This window comes from Sus scrofa, chromosome 14 (assembly GCF_054392235.1).
Source record: "Sus scrofa isolate SSC_HxYL_T2T_F1_AM1 chromosome 14, Sscrofa_HxYL_maternal_Yorkshire_Landrace_v2.0, whole genome shotgun sequence".
Classification (NCBI taxonomy): Eukaryota; Metazoa; Chordata; class Mammalia; order Artiodactyla; family Suidae; genus Sus; species Sus scrofa.
The window spans coordinates 62684680-62701354 of record NC_139396.1 but is presented as its reverse complement, the minus strand read 5'-3'; the positions used below and the strand labels follow the sequence as shown (position 1 = coordinate 62701354).

Sequence of the window (16675 nt, the reverse complement as noted above, 5' to 3'; positions counted from 1 at the left end):
TTGAAGATATAATCACATCCATCATTTTAAGTTTCTTCTTTCATGTGTCAGAATCCATTGGTTGATTTGTTAAGGCCAGGCTGCTCTAAGGCCTTTTTCTTACACAGGGCACTTTTTTTTTCCTCCTCTGAATATTTGTGTGTAATTGAACATGATCAGAGCCTTTTAAAACAGGATACTCAGTGGTTCTGTCATGGGAGGACATACTACTACTGAAAGTCTGTCATGTTTAGACATGGTCACCAAATCCTATAATACAAACAACTGATATTCATGTGCTACACTGACTCCTCACCACGTCCTCTTATCTCCATTTTATAGATGAAGTAGCTAAGGCTCCGAGAAGTTAGATCACTTGTCCTTGGTCATACAGCAGGGAGTGGCAGGGCCTGGAATTAGACCTGGGCTGCCTGACTCCAGAGCCCGCACTCTCTACTCCTTATGCTTTATACTTGCGTCACATATTGGACACATTTTTATATTAAAGATCAGTATGATCAGTATGTATTTCTTGAAGTAATGGAGTATTTTTGGCTATTATGAATAGTGTTGCTGTGAACACTGATGCACACATTTTTGTGTTGACATATGTTTTCATTGTGGATATATCCTTAGGAGTAGAATTGCTGGGTCATGTGGTAGCTCCATGCTTAATTTTTTGAGGAACTGCCAAACTTTTCCAGAGTGGCTGCATCATCTTACACTCCCACCAGTAATGTAAAGAGTTCCAAACTCTCTATACTCTGGCCAACACGTGTTATCTTTTTTATTATAGCTATCTTAATGGGTGTGAAGTGGTGTCTCACTCTCATTTTGCTCGGCAATTTTCTGATGGCCAATGATGTTGACCAACTTTTAAGTGCTTATTAACCATTCGTATATTTTTATTTGGAGAACTATCTCTTTAGATCCTGTTCTTATGTGGGGTTGTCTCTTGTTGAGTTGCGTGAATTCTTTATATGTTTTGAATATAAGTCACTTATCAGATACATAATTTGTGACTATTTCCTCTCATTCTGTGGGTTTGGTCACTTTCTAGATGGTGTCTTTTAAGGCAAAAAGTTTTTATTTTACTTTTTTCTTTTGTCTTTAAAAAAAAATTATTTATTTATTTATTTATTTAGTCTTTTTGTCTTTCCTAGGGCCGCACCCGAGGCATATGGAGGTTCCCAGGCTAGGGGTTGAATCGGAGCTGTAGCTGCCAGCTTATGCCAGAGCCACATAAGGATCCGAGCCGCGTCTGCAACCTACACTACAGCTCACGGCAGTGCTGAATCCTTAACCCACTGAGCAAGGCCAGGGATTGAACCCACAACCCCATGGTTCCTAGTTGTTAACCACTGAGCCACGACAGGAACTCCTCATTTGTCTTTTTAGGCCATACCATGGCCTATGGAGGTTCCCAGGCTAGGGGTCCAATAGGAGCTGTAGCCGACGGCCTACACCACAGCTCACAGCAATGCCGGATCCTTAACCCACTGAGTGAGGCTAGGGATCGAACCTTCATCCTCATGGATAAAGCAGAAAGTTTTTTAATATTTTTGGTTTTTTCTTGTTGTTGTTTTTATCTTTTTAGGGTTGCACTCACAGCATATAGATGTTCCCAGGCTAAGGTCTAATTGAAGCTGTAGCCACCAGCCTACACCACAGCTCCAGCAGTGCCAGATTAGAGCCACATCTGCGACCTACATCACAGCTTACAGCAACCCCGGATCCTTATTCCACTGAGTAAGGCCCACAACCTCATGGTTCCTAGTTGGATTCATTTCTGCTGCACCATGACAGGAACTCCTTAAATTTTATTTGTGATTTTGCTGTCATAGCTAAAAAATTATTACCAAACCCAGGATCTCAAAGATTTACTCCTACGTTTTCTTCTAAGAGTTTAATGGTTTTAGTAATAAAACTAACATTTAGATCTGTGATCCATTTTTAGTTAACTTTTGTATGTGGTGTGAGGTAGAGGTCATTATCTTATTTTAATAATATATTTTTCTGATTATGGAAGTAATACTTGCTTATTGTGGAAAATGTGGATCTAACAAGAAAGTAGAAGGAAAAAAAAATGTTTCTTATTGTTCTACAACCCAGAGATACATTGTTAACTTTTTTTTTCTTTTTTTGTCTTTTTGTCTTTTTAGGGTTGCACCCGAGGCATATGGAAGTTCCCAGGCTAGGAGTCTAATTGCAGCTATAGCTGCTGGCCTATGCCAGAGCCATAGCAACACAGGATCCAAGCCGCGTCTGCAACCTACACCAGAGCTCACGGCAATGCCAGATCTTTAACCCACTAAGCCAGGGATCGAATCAGCAACCTCATGGTTCCTAGTCAGATTTGTTAACCACTGAGCCACAACAGGAACTCCCATTGTTAACATTTTTTAAATCTGCCTTCCTGGTCTTTTTTTTTTTTTTTTTCCATTCACATTATTTATATGTTTGTGTATACCTATCTGCATATAACATCATAACATATATATTTAAGCTGAATTGTTTAATCGAAGTATGGGTTGTTGGTGACTTTTTCACAGTAAACACACCACGTAAGCACCAACCCCCCGAGAAACAGAACAACAGTACCAGAATTCCAGAAGCCTCTCTCTTCCCCCTTTCCACTCACTACCCCTTCCTCTTCTCCAATGTATACGTTTCTTGTTCTGCTTTTTTTTTTTTTTTAAGTTGATCGTAGCATGAAGATTCTCTCACATTTGGTACAACTTGAGAACCGATTTCTCATAGCACCATCATAGACTGTACTCAACCCTTCCGCCAGTGGATGGGCCCATTTTCAGCCTTCGGTTTCCCTAGGAATCCAGTGAAGCATCATTTCAAGGGATTTGGGGGTGTGGGTAGGGTTGTTCTACCTACCCAGGGTCAGGGTCACAGGCAAACCTGTCTGAGTGAGGTGCTCTGTCTGTGTAGACCTGTGATTGCCGCCCAGTTTTCAGACAATCTGCTGCGGCCGTTCCTCATCCACATCGTGTCTGTGCCGGCTCTCGTGACTCATCTCAGCACGGTGACCCCTGAGGTAAGTGGGCTCTGGGAATCCCCCCCCCCCCGCCATTCCACGTTTGCCCATGTCCTCAGGAATTAGAAAGTAAAATGTTTTCTCTGTTAATTTCCACCTTCTCCTGATACGTTTAAAACCAGTAGCCACTGCAGATACCACTCATGTTAGAAGCCCAAAGAAAAAGGTTCTCATCTTTGTTCATTTTCTTCTTGGTGATCGTGGGAAGTTTCTTTTGTCAGCTTCCACTTTAACCATCTGCAATTGTTTGCAGCGCCTCACTGTTTTAGAATCTCATGACATGCTCCATAAATTCATCACATTTTTAAGAGACGAGGATCGATGCCGTGATGTGTGTGAAAGTCTAGAAGGATGCCACACACTTTGTCTCATGGGTGAGTATCTGTGACTGGGATTTGATTGTGTTCTGGGCATCAGGAAAAGCCTGGGGGTTTTGCTTTCCACCATCCCGGAGGCCACAGGCAGTTTTTAATAGTTGGAAGGGCTTACCTTAAAATACGTGTAAACAGATAGACAAAGTGAAAATGTACCACTGAAATTACATGGAAAGTAGGCTGGCAAACTAGCTGAGTGGTTGTAAATGAATATTAAATTTCAGTCCTTAGCTTCCTGGCAGCCAAGGGAAAAATGAAAACGTGATGAGCTGCCCAGATAATTCTTATCTTGAGAGAGAAGAGAGCACAGTTGTGTGGGGCTTAGATAGGAGTAGGGTCTGCAACATTTATTTCACAAGGTTTTTGTTTAGATGAAGAAACAGTTTGTGGATAGATGCATTTGAAACAGCAGAGGTACATATTTCTCCTTGCCTAATTAGAAGAAATTTATTTTACATAGAAAAAGGTTCTCGGGGCTACGTTTTTTAAGGGATGTTATGGTGAGGGTCCTCACATAAGACATTAAATGACTTCATTGCGCACTGTGGAACACTGATTTTCCAGGACTTTCAGATGTTCTTCAAAAGAGCATTTCTCCTGTTGACTCTTGATTTTAGAATCTTGGGGTAATAAAGTATGATGCTAAACTTAAAAATCTGTGTGCCTGACACTTTGCATGTCACTTTATATAATCCTCACATGGAGAGCAGGGCTTATCATTCCAGTCTTACAGGTGAGGAAACAGACTCAAGAGGTGGGTTGCGGGTCCCTCAGCTCTTGTCTGCAGCAGAGGCAGGGTTTGAAGCTGGGTGGGCCTGTTTCTTAGCCCCGCACTCAGCCTTCTTTCCTCGTAGGCAACCTCCTGCACTTGGGCTCCCTCAGCCCCAGAGTGCTAGAGGAGGAGACGGACGGGTTTGTGAGTTTGCTCACCCAGATGCTGTGCTACTGTCAGAAGTATGTTTCCCAGAAGAAATCCAACCTGACCCACTGGCACCCTGTCCTTGGCTGGTTCTCCCAGTCCGTGGACTATGGGTGAGTCCCTGAGCAGATCACTGTCTTTCTTGTCTCCTCACGCCTCTCTTCCACCTCCCCTCCCTTCTTTCAGCCACATTTGTGCGCCAAGCCTGCAGGCCGGCTGTGAAGAGGACAACACAGTAGGCATCAGATAGCGTTTGTCGACTGGGTGGTGAATAGGATGGAATTGGGAGGAAGAGCAGATGGCAGGTGTCCGGGAGGTGACTGTGACATGGGCCCTGGGAGAGCAGCAGTGCTGCTGGCAGCATGGGAAGCCTGGGCAGAGCGAGAACCAAAAAAGAGGTCATTACCTTATGCATCTGGGCCTCAGCAGCAACTTGTGGATGTTGTTTTTTATTATCTTATTTGCTATGCCAAGTGGCAGTCCCCAGCTACCCCTCTGAGTGGTGCTCTAACAGGGGGACTGATGTGCCTGCTCTCCTGCTCTCTCCTAGCCTCAACGAGTCCATGCCCTTGATCACCAAACAGCTGCAGTTCCTGTGGGGGGTGCCTCTGATCCGCATCTTCTTCAATGACATCCTGAGTAAGAAGCTGCTGGAGAACCCGGAGCCAGCCCACGTGCCACCGGCGTCGTCCCCACAGAACGTGCTGCCCGTGAAGAGTGAGTCACTGCAGCAGGCTGGCCACGTGGCCCTCCTTGCCCAACGTGTAGCTCCTGCCTGGCCCCATGTGCCTGCCTGCCTCTGTCTTATGGACTCTTGCTTTTCCCTTAAATGTTTTGAGACTATTTAAATCAAGTTCACATTTAGCAAGAGCAGTGACCAAAACTCCTAGAAAATAAGGACTAGGGAAATACAACTAGGTAAACAAAATCAAGGTCATATGTAGAGAGCATCTGCAGGGCCCATGCATGCTGCTGTGCTTATCTCTGAACTTCCATTTGGCTCTGAATTTGTAATAGCCAAAAATAAAAAGGGATTTGTGGAGGAAGACCTATTTCTTAGGGGGAGTAGAGCTTTTCTGAGTCCCCGAATATTCCATAGACGAGATCTCCCACGTGGAGTTTTCATACAGGAGACAGTGATCACTGACTAGACTACCACCTTTCAGGGTCAGTAATGGGTTCCCTGGAGTCGTTTTCTTTTCTTTTTTGTCTTTTGAAGACTGTACTCACGGCATATGGAAGTTCCCAGCCTAGGGGTTGAATTGGCGCTGTAGCTACCAGCCTACACCACAGCCACAGCAACACCAGATCCAAGCTGCATCTGCGACCCATACCACAGCTCATGGCAGTGCTGGATCCTTAACCCACTGGGCAAAGCCAGGGATCAAACCTGCATCTTCATGGATGCTAGTCTGATCGTTTCTGCTGAGCCAGCACGGGAACTCCCATGGAATGGTTTCTTATTGCCCACTCTGATAAAGGTAAGGCAGTATGGTTAATACACACTTGAGTGGGGTTACTTGCCTGTGGCAGGTTGCCAAGTTCAACATGGCTTTTCTTCTGCCACCCAATGTGTCACAGAACTCCATCTTATAGCTGTCGATAAGCATGGCTCAGTGTAACTTCAGTAGGGTATAAATGGGAAAGTGTGAAAAGAAGAGTATACCCCTAAACTGAATATGAATACTTAAGTTTGATGCTCTAGAAGCACAGAAAATTGGGAATCACCCAGGCCCCCACCCCCCTCACTTTTCTCTTTTTCACCTCATATAGTCCTAGAAGTTTTACCTTATTGGATTCTGAAATTAAGTGATGATGATGAAAGAACCCACTGTAAGAATCAGATACGCTTGGCTTGTTCTGAAAAGTCTTCTGATCTTCTGAGAGGTCTTTTTGTTCTACCTACAAACCTGTTGTTAATGCTTTTCTGATTCATCCCAAAGAGATGATTTGCATGAAAGCAGGAGTCCCACTGCCTGGCTTTGGCTGGAAATGAGAAGGCTTATTGAAATGCTGTACCCTTTACAGGGTAGAATTTGGCAGATGGCAGAACCTCTGCTCACACGTTCTTTCTTCCCTCCTTGCCAGCTCTCCTGAAGCGTGCATTTCAGAAGTCTGCATCAGTTCGAAATATCCTCAGGCCCGTCGGGGGTAAACGTGTGGATTCTGCAGAGGTACAGAAGGTCTGCAACATATGCGTCCTCTACCAGACCTCGCTGACGACACTAACCCAGATCCGGCTGCAGATACTCACAGGTCTGGATCCTGAGGCTGCCTGCTCCACCTTTCACATTTGCCAGACAGGTTTTCTTAGAGGTTAATTCTCAGAGTTCCTGTGTAGCTCAGCAGGTTAAGGATCCAGTATTGTCCCTGCTATGGCTTGGATCACCACTGTGGCACAGGTTTGCTCCCTGGCCCAGGAACTTCTGCATGCTGTGGGTGCAGTCAAAAAACGAAAGAAAACAGAAATGGATTCTCTCCTGGCTTCCTTGGCTCAGAAAATAGATTGTGGGAGTTCCTATTGTGATGCAGCAGAAACACATCTGACTAGGAACCATGAGGTTGTGGGTTCAATCCCTGGCCTCACTCAGTGGGTTAAGGATCTGGTATTGCCGTGAGCTATGGTGCAGGTCGAAGACGCAGCTTGGATCTGGCATTGCTGTGGCTGTGGTGTAGGCCAGCAATTGTAGTTTCTAGCATGAGAACCTCCATGTGCCGTGGGTGCAGCCCTAAAAAGCAAAAAAAAAGATTGTGAAGGAGGGTGTTTTTGAGCTATTCTTCATGGAAGCTGGTCTACCTCCATTAAATAGGTCAAGCTCACCACAGTTCTAGCATTTTTAGTTTGTTTCTATGACCCTGGCTTCTGTTTTTCTTATGAAGTACAACTTGCTTTTTAATAAGTTATTATTTTTTCTGAATAGAAAACTAGAAAAGATAAGAAAGCAGAAAAAAGGAAACTTAAACCAATCTTAACTCCATAGCCCATAGATACCTACCTGTTCCTAAGTGTGCTACATATGCATCTATTTAGATTGAAATATATAGTTTCATTTTCCTGTCCATTATTCACTTCATAAGCATTTTACCATGTCAGATAGTCTTCAGAAACCTCATTTTTATTGGCTGCATAATATCTCACTGCATGGATAAGCCCAACATTTTCATTTTTAGCTGAGCAAGGAAGAAGGTCCCCGCTGTAAGCAGAGAATTGGGCATCAGGGCTTATAAGCTGTGGCACAGGAGTTGTTAGTATGAATTGGTGTTACAAGGACAAAAAGTCTGCAAGCCTTGAAGCTGTTTGCTGCATAAAGGGTTAGGAACATCTCTGTTGCATTTTACGTTTCTAAATCAAATTGCTGCTGTTCCTGTCTTTCACACGTATTTAATTTATCTTCAGATATTTATAGAGCAGCTGTGTGTGCCAGGCACTGAGTATACAGAGAAGAAAAAGACAGCCAAGGTCTTATGTTCTCAAAGGGGTTACATTCTAGTTCCGGGGAGACCAATAATAAGCAAGAGAAAAGTCTATTTAATATAACGAAGGGCACTGTGACAAAATAATGAGAGACAGTATTGGCTTGGGCTAGGGCAGAGTTTCCCAGCCTTAGCACCATTGATGTTTGGGGGCTAGATAATTCGTTGTTTTGGAGGACGTCCTATCCATTGTAGGATGTTTAGCAGCCCCTGGCCCCTACCCATAGATTTCCAATATCACCTCCACCCAACTCGTGACAACCATACATATCTCCAAACATTGTCAGGTGCTCCTTGGGGGACAAAATCACCCCTGGTTGAGAACCACTGGATGGATGAGATGGAAGCAGGAAGTTTTATGCTATGTTTTAGAAGTAGTCTACAGGTCTCACTGGTAGATTGCATTTGGGGGAGTGAGAACTATGAGTTTTAGAGATGCTGCCAGATTTCTGGCCCAAGCAACTGTATTGGTGGTGGTGCCTTTTGCTGAGCTAGGGATGACCAGCTTGGTTCGGGATAGGGGTGGGCATCGAGAGTTCTGTTTAGCTGTGATGAGTGGACCTGCAGCAGAGATGCCAAGCCAGCCTATAAGAGTACTGTGTGGGGGCATGAGCAGAGGGGTAGCGTGAAAGACCTGGGGCTGAGGGCTGCTTCTCTAAGGAGAGTTCAGGGGAAGTTGCCCAGACTAAGCCTGGCACCCCAGCACCTAGTGGGGGGTCTGGGAAGCATGCTGACTGAGGTGATTTTGAGGTGATAGCCAGTACTCAGCTTTTTAAGATAACCACAAATTTAAGTGTCACCCCTTGTCCCCGTGAGAGGATTCACAAAGAAGTCTTTTTTGGCTAATTGGAAAATATATGACTTTATGGAGTTCCCATTGTGCCTCAGCGGTAACAAGCCCAGCTAGTATCCATGAGGATGCGGATTTGATCCCTGGCACTGCTAGGTGGGTTAAGAATCTGGTTTTGCCGTGAGCTGCAGGGTAGGCCACAGACACAGCTCGGATCTGGTGTGGCTGTGGCTATGCCTGTGGCTGGTGCTGCAGCTCCGATTCATCCCCTAGTCTGGGAACTTCCATAAGCCTCAGGTACAGCCATAAAAAGCCAAAAAAAAAAAAAAAAAAAAAGGAAAGAAAGAAAAGAAAATATATGACTTTAAAAATGAACATCAACTAGCCTAAAGTATTATATGGATGATATTCATTCTATCAGTTTAGCTGTATACAAATTAGATTATGGAAAATAATATACTTGTTTTAAAAATACTGCTGTTTCTCTCCTCTCACAATTTACAAAGTGTCTGTTCATGCTCCTCAGTTGCTCGGGAGGCAGCCCTGGTTGAATTGGTGTGTCATGCTGTAACTGAGTATTTTTGTCCTGTAGAAGTATATCTGTGATGTTGGCTATTTACTTCCTCATTCCATTTCTTTTTTGTTTTCTTTTGCAGTATAGTTGACATTAACATCATCTTATATTTGGGTGTACAACATAATGATTCAATATTCATACATATTATGAAATAATCAACATAGTAACTCTAGGTAACATCCATCACTATACATTGTTAAATTATTTGTGTTAAGGACTTTTAAAATCTACCCTCTTAGCAACTGTCAAAAATGCAGTGTAGTATTATTAACTATAGTCAGCAGGCTGTGCCTTACATCCCCGTGACTTATGTGTTTTACAGCTTCAAGTTTTTCCTCTTCGATCCCTTCTCCCATTTTTGCATACCTTCCCCTCACTGCCGACCCCCTGCCGCACCAACCACCAACCTATTCTCTGTACTCATGAGCTTGGACTTGTTTATTTTTCAGTTTTCACTTATAAGTGAGATCCTATGTTAGTTGTCTACCCGATTTAATATAATGCCCTCAGGGTCCATCTGTGTTGTCACAAATGGCAGGATTTCATTCTTTTTTACAGCTGAATGGTATTCGTGTGTGTGTGTGTGTGTGTGTGTGTGTGTGTGTGCGCGCGTGTGCACACCACATTTTTTTTATCCATTTGACCATTAGTGGACACTTAAATTGTTTCCATATCTTAGCAGTTATAAATAATGCTGCTGTGCACAAGGGGATGCAAGTATCTTTTCAAATTAGTGGTTTTTGTTTTCTTCAGGTACATACCCGGAAGAGGGATTACTGGATCATATGGTAGTTCTATTTTAAATTTTTTTTATGGAACTGCCATACTCTTTTCTATAGTGGCTGCCCAATTTACATTCCCACCAACAGTGCATAGGGTTCCCTTTCACCAGCACATCCTCAACAGCACTTGTTATTTTTTATCTTTTTGATGATAGCCATTCTGAAGATGTGAGGTGGTATCTCATTGTGGTTTTGATTTGCATTTCCCAGATGGTTAGTGATGTTGGACACCTTTCAATGTGCCTGTTGGTCATTTGTGTGTCTTCTCTGGAAAAATGTATGCAGATCCTCTGACCATTTTTTTAATCAGATTGTGAGTTTTTTTACGTATTTTGGGTATTAACCCCTTAACAGGTATATGATTTGCAGATATTTTCTTCCATTCTGTAGATCACCTTTTCATTTTGTAGATTTCCTTTACTGTGCAGAAGCTTTTTAGTTTGATGTAATCCTACTTGCTTATTTTTGCTTTTGTTGCCTTTGCTTTTGGAATCAGATCCAAAAAGTTCATCTCTAAAACCCATGTCAAGCAGCTTAGTGCCTATGATTCTTCTAGGAGTTTCATGGTATCGGGTCTTACATTAAAGTCTTTAATCCATTTTGAGTTAATTTTTGGGTAGGGTGTAAGATAGTAGTCTAGTTTCATTCTTTTGCCTCTGGCCATCTGCTTTTCCCAGTACCATTTATTGAAGAGACTGACTTTTCCTCATTGTATATTCTTGCCTCCTTTGTCATAAATTAATTAACTATATATGTGTGGGTTTATAATTGACCTCTCTATTCTGTTCCACTGATCTATGTGTCTGTTTTTATGCCAACACCATGCTGTTTTGATTACTATAGTTTTGAATATAGTTTGAAATCAGGAGCATGATTCCTCCAGCCTTGTTTTTCTTTCTCAAGATTGTTTTCCATTCAGGGTTTTTTTTGGTTCCACACGAATTTTGATTCCTTTTTTTTTTCCTTCTGTCTCTTTGAGGCTGCACCCCACAGTATATGCAAGTTCTCAGACTAGGGGTCAAATCAAAGCTGTAGCTCATGGCCTACACCACAGCCACAGCACCATGGGATCTGAGCCACATCTGCAGCCTATTGCCTAAGCTCACACCAGTGCCAGATTCTTAACCCACTGAGTGAGGCCAGGGATCAAACCCACATCCTCATGGATACTGGTCAGGTTTGTTACTGTTGAGCCATGACAGGAACTCCCAAATTTTGATGCTTTTTCTGTGGAAAATGCCATTGAAATTTTGTTAGGGGATTGCATTGAGTTTGTAGATTGCTTTGGGTAGTATGGACATTTTAACAATATTAATTCTCCCAGGCCATGAACAATGAAATATCTTCCCATTTGTGTCTTCTTTGATTTATTTCATCAGTAGCTTACAGTTTTCAGTGTACAGGGCTTTCAGAACTCCCTAATTAAATTTATTCTAGGTATTTTATTCTCTTTGTTGCAATTGTAAATGGGATTGTTTTCTTAATTTCTGATAGCCACAGATTTGTATGTGTGTGTATATATATATCTTTTGTCCTTTTAGGGCCACACCTGCGGCAGATGGAGGTTCCCAGGCTAGGGGTCCAATCAGAGCTACAGCTGCTAGTCTACACCACAGCCACAGCAGTGTGGGATCCAAGCTGAGTCTGCGACCTACACCACAGCTCACGGCAACGCCAGATCCCTAACCCACTGAGTGAGGCCAGGGATCAAACCCGCAACCTCATGGTTACTAGTCGGGTTCGTTAACCACTAAACCACTATGGGAACTCCAGATTTTTGTATATTTTGTATCCTACAACTCTACTGGATTCATTTATTATAACAGTTACTGAAATCTTCAGGGCTTTCTATATATAATGTTACGTCATCTACAAATAGTGAATTTTATTTCTTCCTTTCCAACCGGGATGCCTCTTTTTTCCTGCCTAATTGCTCTGGCTAGGACTTCCAATATGATATTGAATAAAAATGGTGAGAGTGGGCATCCTTGTCTTATTCCTGATCTTAGAGGAAACGCTTTCAGCTTTTCACAGTGATGTTAGCCGTGGGTTTGTCATATATGGCCTTTGTTATGTTAAGGTGTGTTCTCTCTGTACTCACTTTGTTGAGTTTTATCATAAATGGATATTGAATTTTGTCAAATGCTTTTCCTACATCTTTTGAGATCATCGCATGATTTTTATCTTTCATTTTGTTAATGTGATATATCACATTGATTAATATGCAAATGTTGAACCCTCCTTGCATCCCTGGAATAAATCCCACATGATCATGGTGTGTTATCCTTTTAATATATTGTTGAATTTGGTTTGCTAGTACTAAGTTGAGGATTTTTGCATCTGTGTTTATCCAGGGCAATGACCCTGAAACTTTCTTGTTTTGTGACGTTCTTGTCTGGTTTTGGTATTGGGGTAATGCTGACTTTGTAAAATAAGTTTGGAAGCTTTCCCTCCTCTTCACTTTTTTTGAAGCATGTGAGAAGAATGGGTATTAATTCTTCCCTGAATGGTAGAATTTACCACTGAAGTCATCTGGTCCTGCACTTTAATTTCTTGAGAGGTTTTGATTTCTGATTCAATTTCCTTACTAGTAGTAATAGATCTATTCAGAATTTCTGTTTCTTCATGATTTAGTCTTAAAAGGTTGTATGTTTCTAGGAATTTATTTCTTCTAGGTTGTCCAATTTGTTGGCATATATTGTTAATAGGAGTCTCTGAAGATTTTTCTATTTCATGGTAGCAGGTGTAATTTCCTCTCTTTCATTTCTGCTTTTATTTATTTGAGCTCTCTCTTTTTTTGTTGAGTCTAGCTGAAGGTTTGGCAACTTTATCATTTCAAAGAACCAGCTCTTAGTTTCATTGATCTTTTGTCTTGATAGTCTCTGTTTCCTTTATTTTTGCTCTCATCTTTGTTATTTACTTCTTTCCACTACTAACATTGGGCTTTATTTGTTTTTCTAGTGCCTTGAGATGTAAAATTCTTTTCTTTTATTTGAGATTTTTGTTGTTTCCTTGAGCTAGGCATGTATCACTATGAACTTCCCTCTTAGAACTGCATTTGCTGCTTCCTATAAGTGTTTGTTTTGTTTCATCTTGTGGCCACATCCATGGTATGTGGAAGTTCCTAGGCCAGGGATCGAACCTGTGCCACAACTGTGGCAACACCAGATCTTTAACCCACTGTGCCACGAGAGAATGTCCCCATAAGTGTTGATATGTTGTATTTCCATTTTCATTTGTCTCAAGTTATTTTTCAGTTTCTCTCTTGATTTCTTTATTGACTATTCAGTAACTTTTTTTGTAACCTATTTTTAAATTTTGAGATTTCTGCATTTCATAACCACATCCCCTAACTATTAAAAATATGAGGTCAAACCTTTAGGAATTAAATTTCTTTGCCTCCATTACAGTCCCTTCAGTTCACCTTCTAAGTATCCATAAGTAGCACTGATTCTGTCCCCAGACTAATACATCTTCCCCAAACAGTTCTTTGTTCAAAATTAAGTAATTCAAAGTACTCTGTTAAATGGGAGGCATTATAAAGACTCAAATATAAGGTGACTCCCACTTCTCTAAGGAGTAATTCAAGGAACATCTTATTGTACATTCAGTAAAACATGGAACTTCAGAGCCACACTTTCTGAGTCAGTAGCTGTATTCATATATTTCAATGTAACAGTGATGTAGCTTGTTGCCTCGGGCCTGGCCATCAGGAAGCTGACTTAAAATGTCTTCTGCCTCTCCCAGGGTCACACTTTTGTGTAGCACTTCAGAATACCTCTGCTATGGTCATTCATTACTTTCTTATTTTTAACAGAGGTAGAATAAGAGAAGTAGGTGAGAGGAAAGCTTGGCTAAATGTGAGTAAGCCTGCAAGGTACTTTACAGCAGGTGTTGATAAACCACAGCCCCTGGGCCAAATCCAGCTTACTACTGGCTTCTGTAAATAAAATTTTTGTAAATACAGTTGGAACACAGCCACATCCATTTATTCATGTATTGTCAGTGGCTGCTTTCATGCTGTGATTATAACATTGAATAGTTGTGACAGAGCCTGGTCCAGACTAAAAACCCAAAAATACTGACTCTCTGGGCCTTTCCAGAAAAAAATTGCTGTTCTCTGATTGAACACGTAAACACTGAGTCAGGCAGACCTGGCTTCTCTTATTGGCTGTGTGATTTGCAATCAATTACTCGACCTCTCTGTGCTTCAGTTTCCTCCCTTGTAAAATGGAGATAACATTGGGTGAAAAGGAAATAATGCCTGTAGAATATTTAGAGTGGTACCTGACACATAGTAAGCACCCACTAAATGTTAGCTGTTACCATCATTGATCTCCCAGTGATGCTTTTCATAATGGGACCTTCTTTCTTTCATATGCGTTAAATGGTCACTAATAGGTTTAAGTGTTTTGTTTTCCCAGTGGATAGTAGAAATAAGGGACCAGGTGGAGCCCCACCTGAAGCTTGGGTTTCTCTATCCTTTTCCAGGTCTCACTTACCTTGATGACCTGCTGCCCAAACTGTGGGCCTTTATCTGTGAGCTGGGGCCCCACGGAGGGTTAAAGCTCTTCTTGGAATGCCTCAACAATGACACTGAAGAGTCTAAGCAGCTCTTGGCCATGCTGATGCTGTTCTGTGACTGTTCCCGGCACCTCATCACGTAGGTTGACTGCTGTGGGGCTGAGTTCCTTTCCTAGAATGTGGAGAGACAAAATTCCAGTGTCAGCAAGGAAGCAGGTGCTGATGTGATTACTGCAAACATTTGGACCTGTCATTGAGAGGATTAGACAAGACTTTTACAAAGTGGGTAGCACATAGAAGGGATTCAGCAATTGTTAGTTCCCATCCTTTTTAGAGAGCTGGCTCAGTACCACTCAGTGTGGCCTTTGGGGTCTCCTGGAGCTGGGTTCAAATCACACCTTGGTCATTTACTCACTGTGCCAGGTAGTTAACTGGAAAATTCCAGAGCCAGGGTGCTGAACTGGCTCAGCCACTTACTGAGACTCCACCTCTCTGGACCTCACAGTTTCCTCATCTGTAGATGGGGATTCATCACATCTACCTCTTAGCCACGTGGGAAGGTGTAGAAGAGATAAATGTTTAGCATGCTCCCTGGCACAGGAAGAGGTCAGTATGTGCTGGCTGTTATTCTTACCGTTATTATCAAGCTGACCCTGTATGAGTTGCTTAACCTCTCTGAGCCTCAGTTTCCTCAAAAGTAGAAAGGAGACAGAAGTACCAATTTGACAGGGAGTAAATGAGAAAAGGAATGTCAAGCACTTCGTACAGTGCCTGACATGGTGGGAAATCAACAAATTCAGTTCCTTTTCTTTAAGCTTATGTATCTACCTATGTATTTAGTATTCTTTTCATTCCACTTTTTCCAAAAGGTTGGTAAAGAATTATAAAATGGAAAAGACCTCAGGTAGTTATATTCAGACCAAGAGACATTGGCAGGAGGGGATGAGGGACATGTAGGTGGCAGATTGGGTACGAATCATGGAGGGAGGGGCTCAGTGAGTAGCTAGAGGGGAGAGCAGGGGTCTGCTGCTGGTAAGACACCCTTAATTGCTGGGTTAAGGGTAACCCAAGAGTGAGTTGGGCCCTAAGGTGAATGAAACGGTTATAGGAAATTTCAGATAGAACTGCATCTGAAATGATTCATTTACCTGTATATTCTTTCAGACATTTTATTCATTCACTCTCAAAAACTTAGCAAGTGCCTACTAGTGTCTGTAGGGGCACTAGTGCCCACAGTGTATGTTATAGATCCAGAATACGATTCCACAGCTTTCTTCAGTAGACACACTCTCAGTCAAGATTCCTTAATAATTCAGGCATGAATCCATAAGCAAGTGTCACAGTCAGACCCTTGGGAATAAGAAAAATAGAGAGTTGAGTTTATTTTTTTCCTTTCTCAATTGCATTTTTAAACTTTTTACTAGGGACAGTTTCAGATAAAGTGGAAAGGATAGTATAATGATCATGTGCCTGTCACCAGCTGCAGTAGTGAGTTGTCAGCTCATGGCCACTTTTGCTTCGTCTCTACCCATACCCACTCTCCCATCATATCATTTTATCTGCAAAATTTATCTGAAACATAGGGCTTCTTAACCTTATTTTGTTTAGTATAGGGTATATATATATATATATATATATATATTTTTTTTTTTTTTTTTTTTCCCTTCTCAGTGGGAAATTGTGAATAATTTTCTGTCTGATTTAGGATCCTTGATGACATTGAAGTTTATGAAGAACAGATTTCATTCAAACTGGAAGAGCTGGTCACCATCTCCTCTTTTCTGAATTCCTTTGTCTTTAAGATGATCTGGGATGGAATTGTAGGTAAGGTAAAGACGTCAGTCATCTTTTAATTGGCGCTATACACAGGGAGTTCAGAGTCCATAACATCAACTGATTCTTAGCCTTGTTGTCTATCAGAGTTAGCTGAAAATGCACACTCACATAATCAGGAGTTTTATTTCTTCACTCTGCCATCCGTGACCTCTTAAGGGAGGAGCATGGTTATGGAAGTCTTCCCAGGCATCCTTCAGGCTTTACGTGGATGTGTGAAGGATTATTCATGATGATGAATTTTGCCCTGCATTTCCTTTTGAGTCTTGAGTTGATTTCCATGAAGAATAAAACATGCGGACTGTCACTCTTCAAATCAGAGTCCACCTCCTGAAGTGTTTCCAGTCTTAGTTTCAAAGGGCCTTAGGTCAGGA

The 16675-nt window shown here is 42.0% G+C and overlaps 1 protein-coding gene across 29 annotated transcripts in view; it reads left to right on the top strand.

Moving 5' to 3' along the window:
- Positions 1 to 16675, top strand: part of UBE3B (ubiquitin protein ligase E3B) — a 59298-nt gene that overhangs the window by 16999 nt on the left and 25624 nt on the right. For 27 of the 29 annotated variants that reach the window (XM_005670735.4, XM_001929210.7, XM_084995537.1 and 24 more), the window contains 7 exons: positions 2923 to 3028; positions 3282 to 3402; positions 4257 to 4434; positions 4872 to 5038; positions 6410 to 6577; positions 14436 to 14607; positions 16174 to 16292. In XM_005670735.4, the coding sequence (XP_005670792.1) occupies positions 2923 to 3028; positions 3282 to 3402; positions 4257 to 4434; positions 4872 to 5038; positions 6410 to 6577; positions 14436 to 14607; positions 16174 to 16292 (1031 nt within the window). Of the gene's footprint in view, positions 1 to 1293; positions 1756 to 2329; positions 3029 to 3281; positions 3403 to 4256; positions 4435 to 4871; positions 5039 to 6409; positions 6578 to 14435; positions 14608 to 16173; positions 16293 to 16675 lie in introns of those variants that run through there. The other 2 variants (XM_084995552.1, XM_084995551.1) reach the window with 2 other exon arrangements.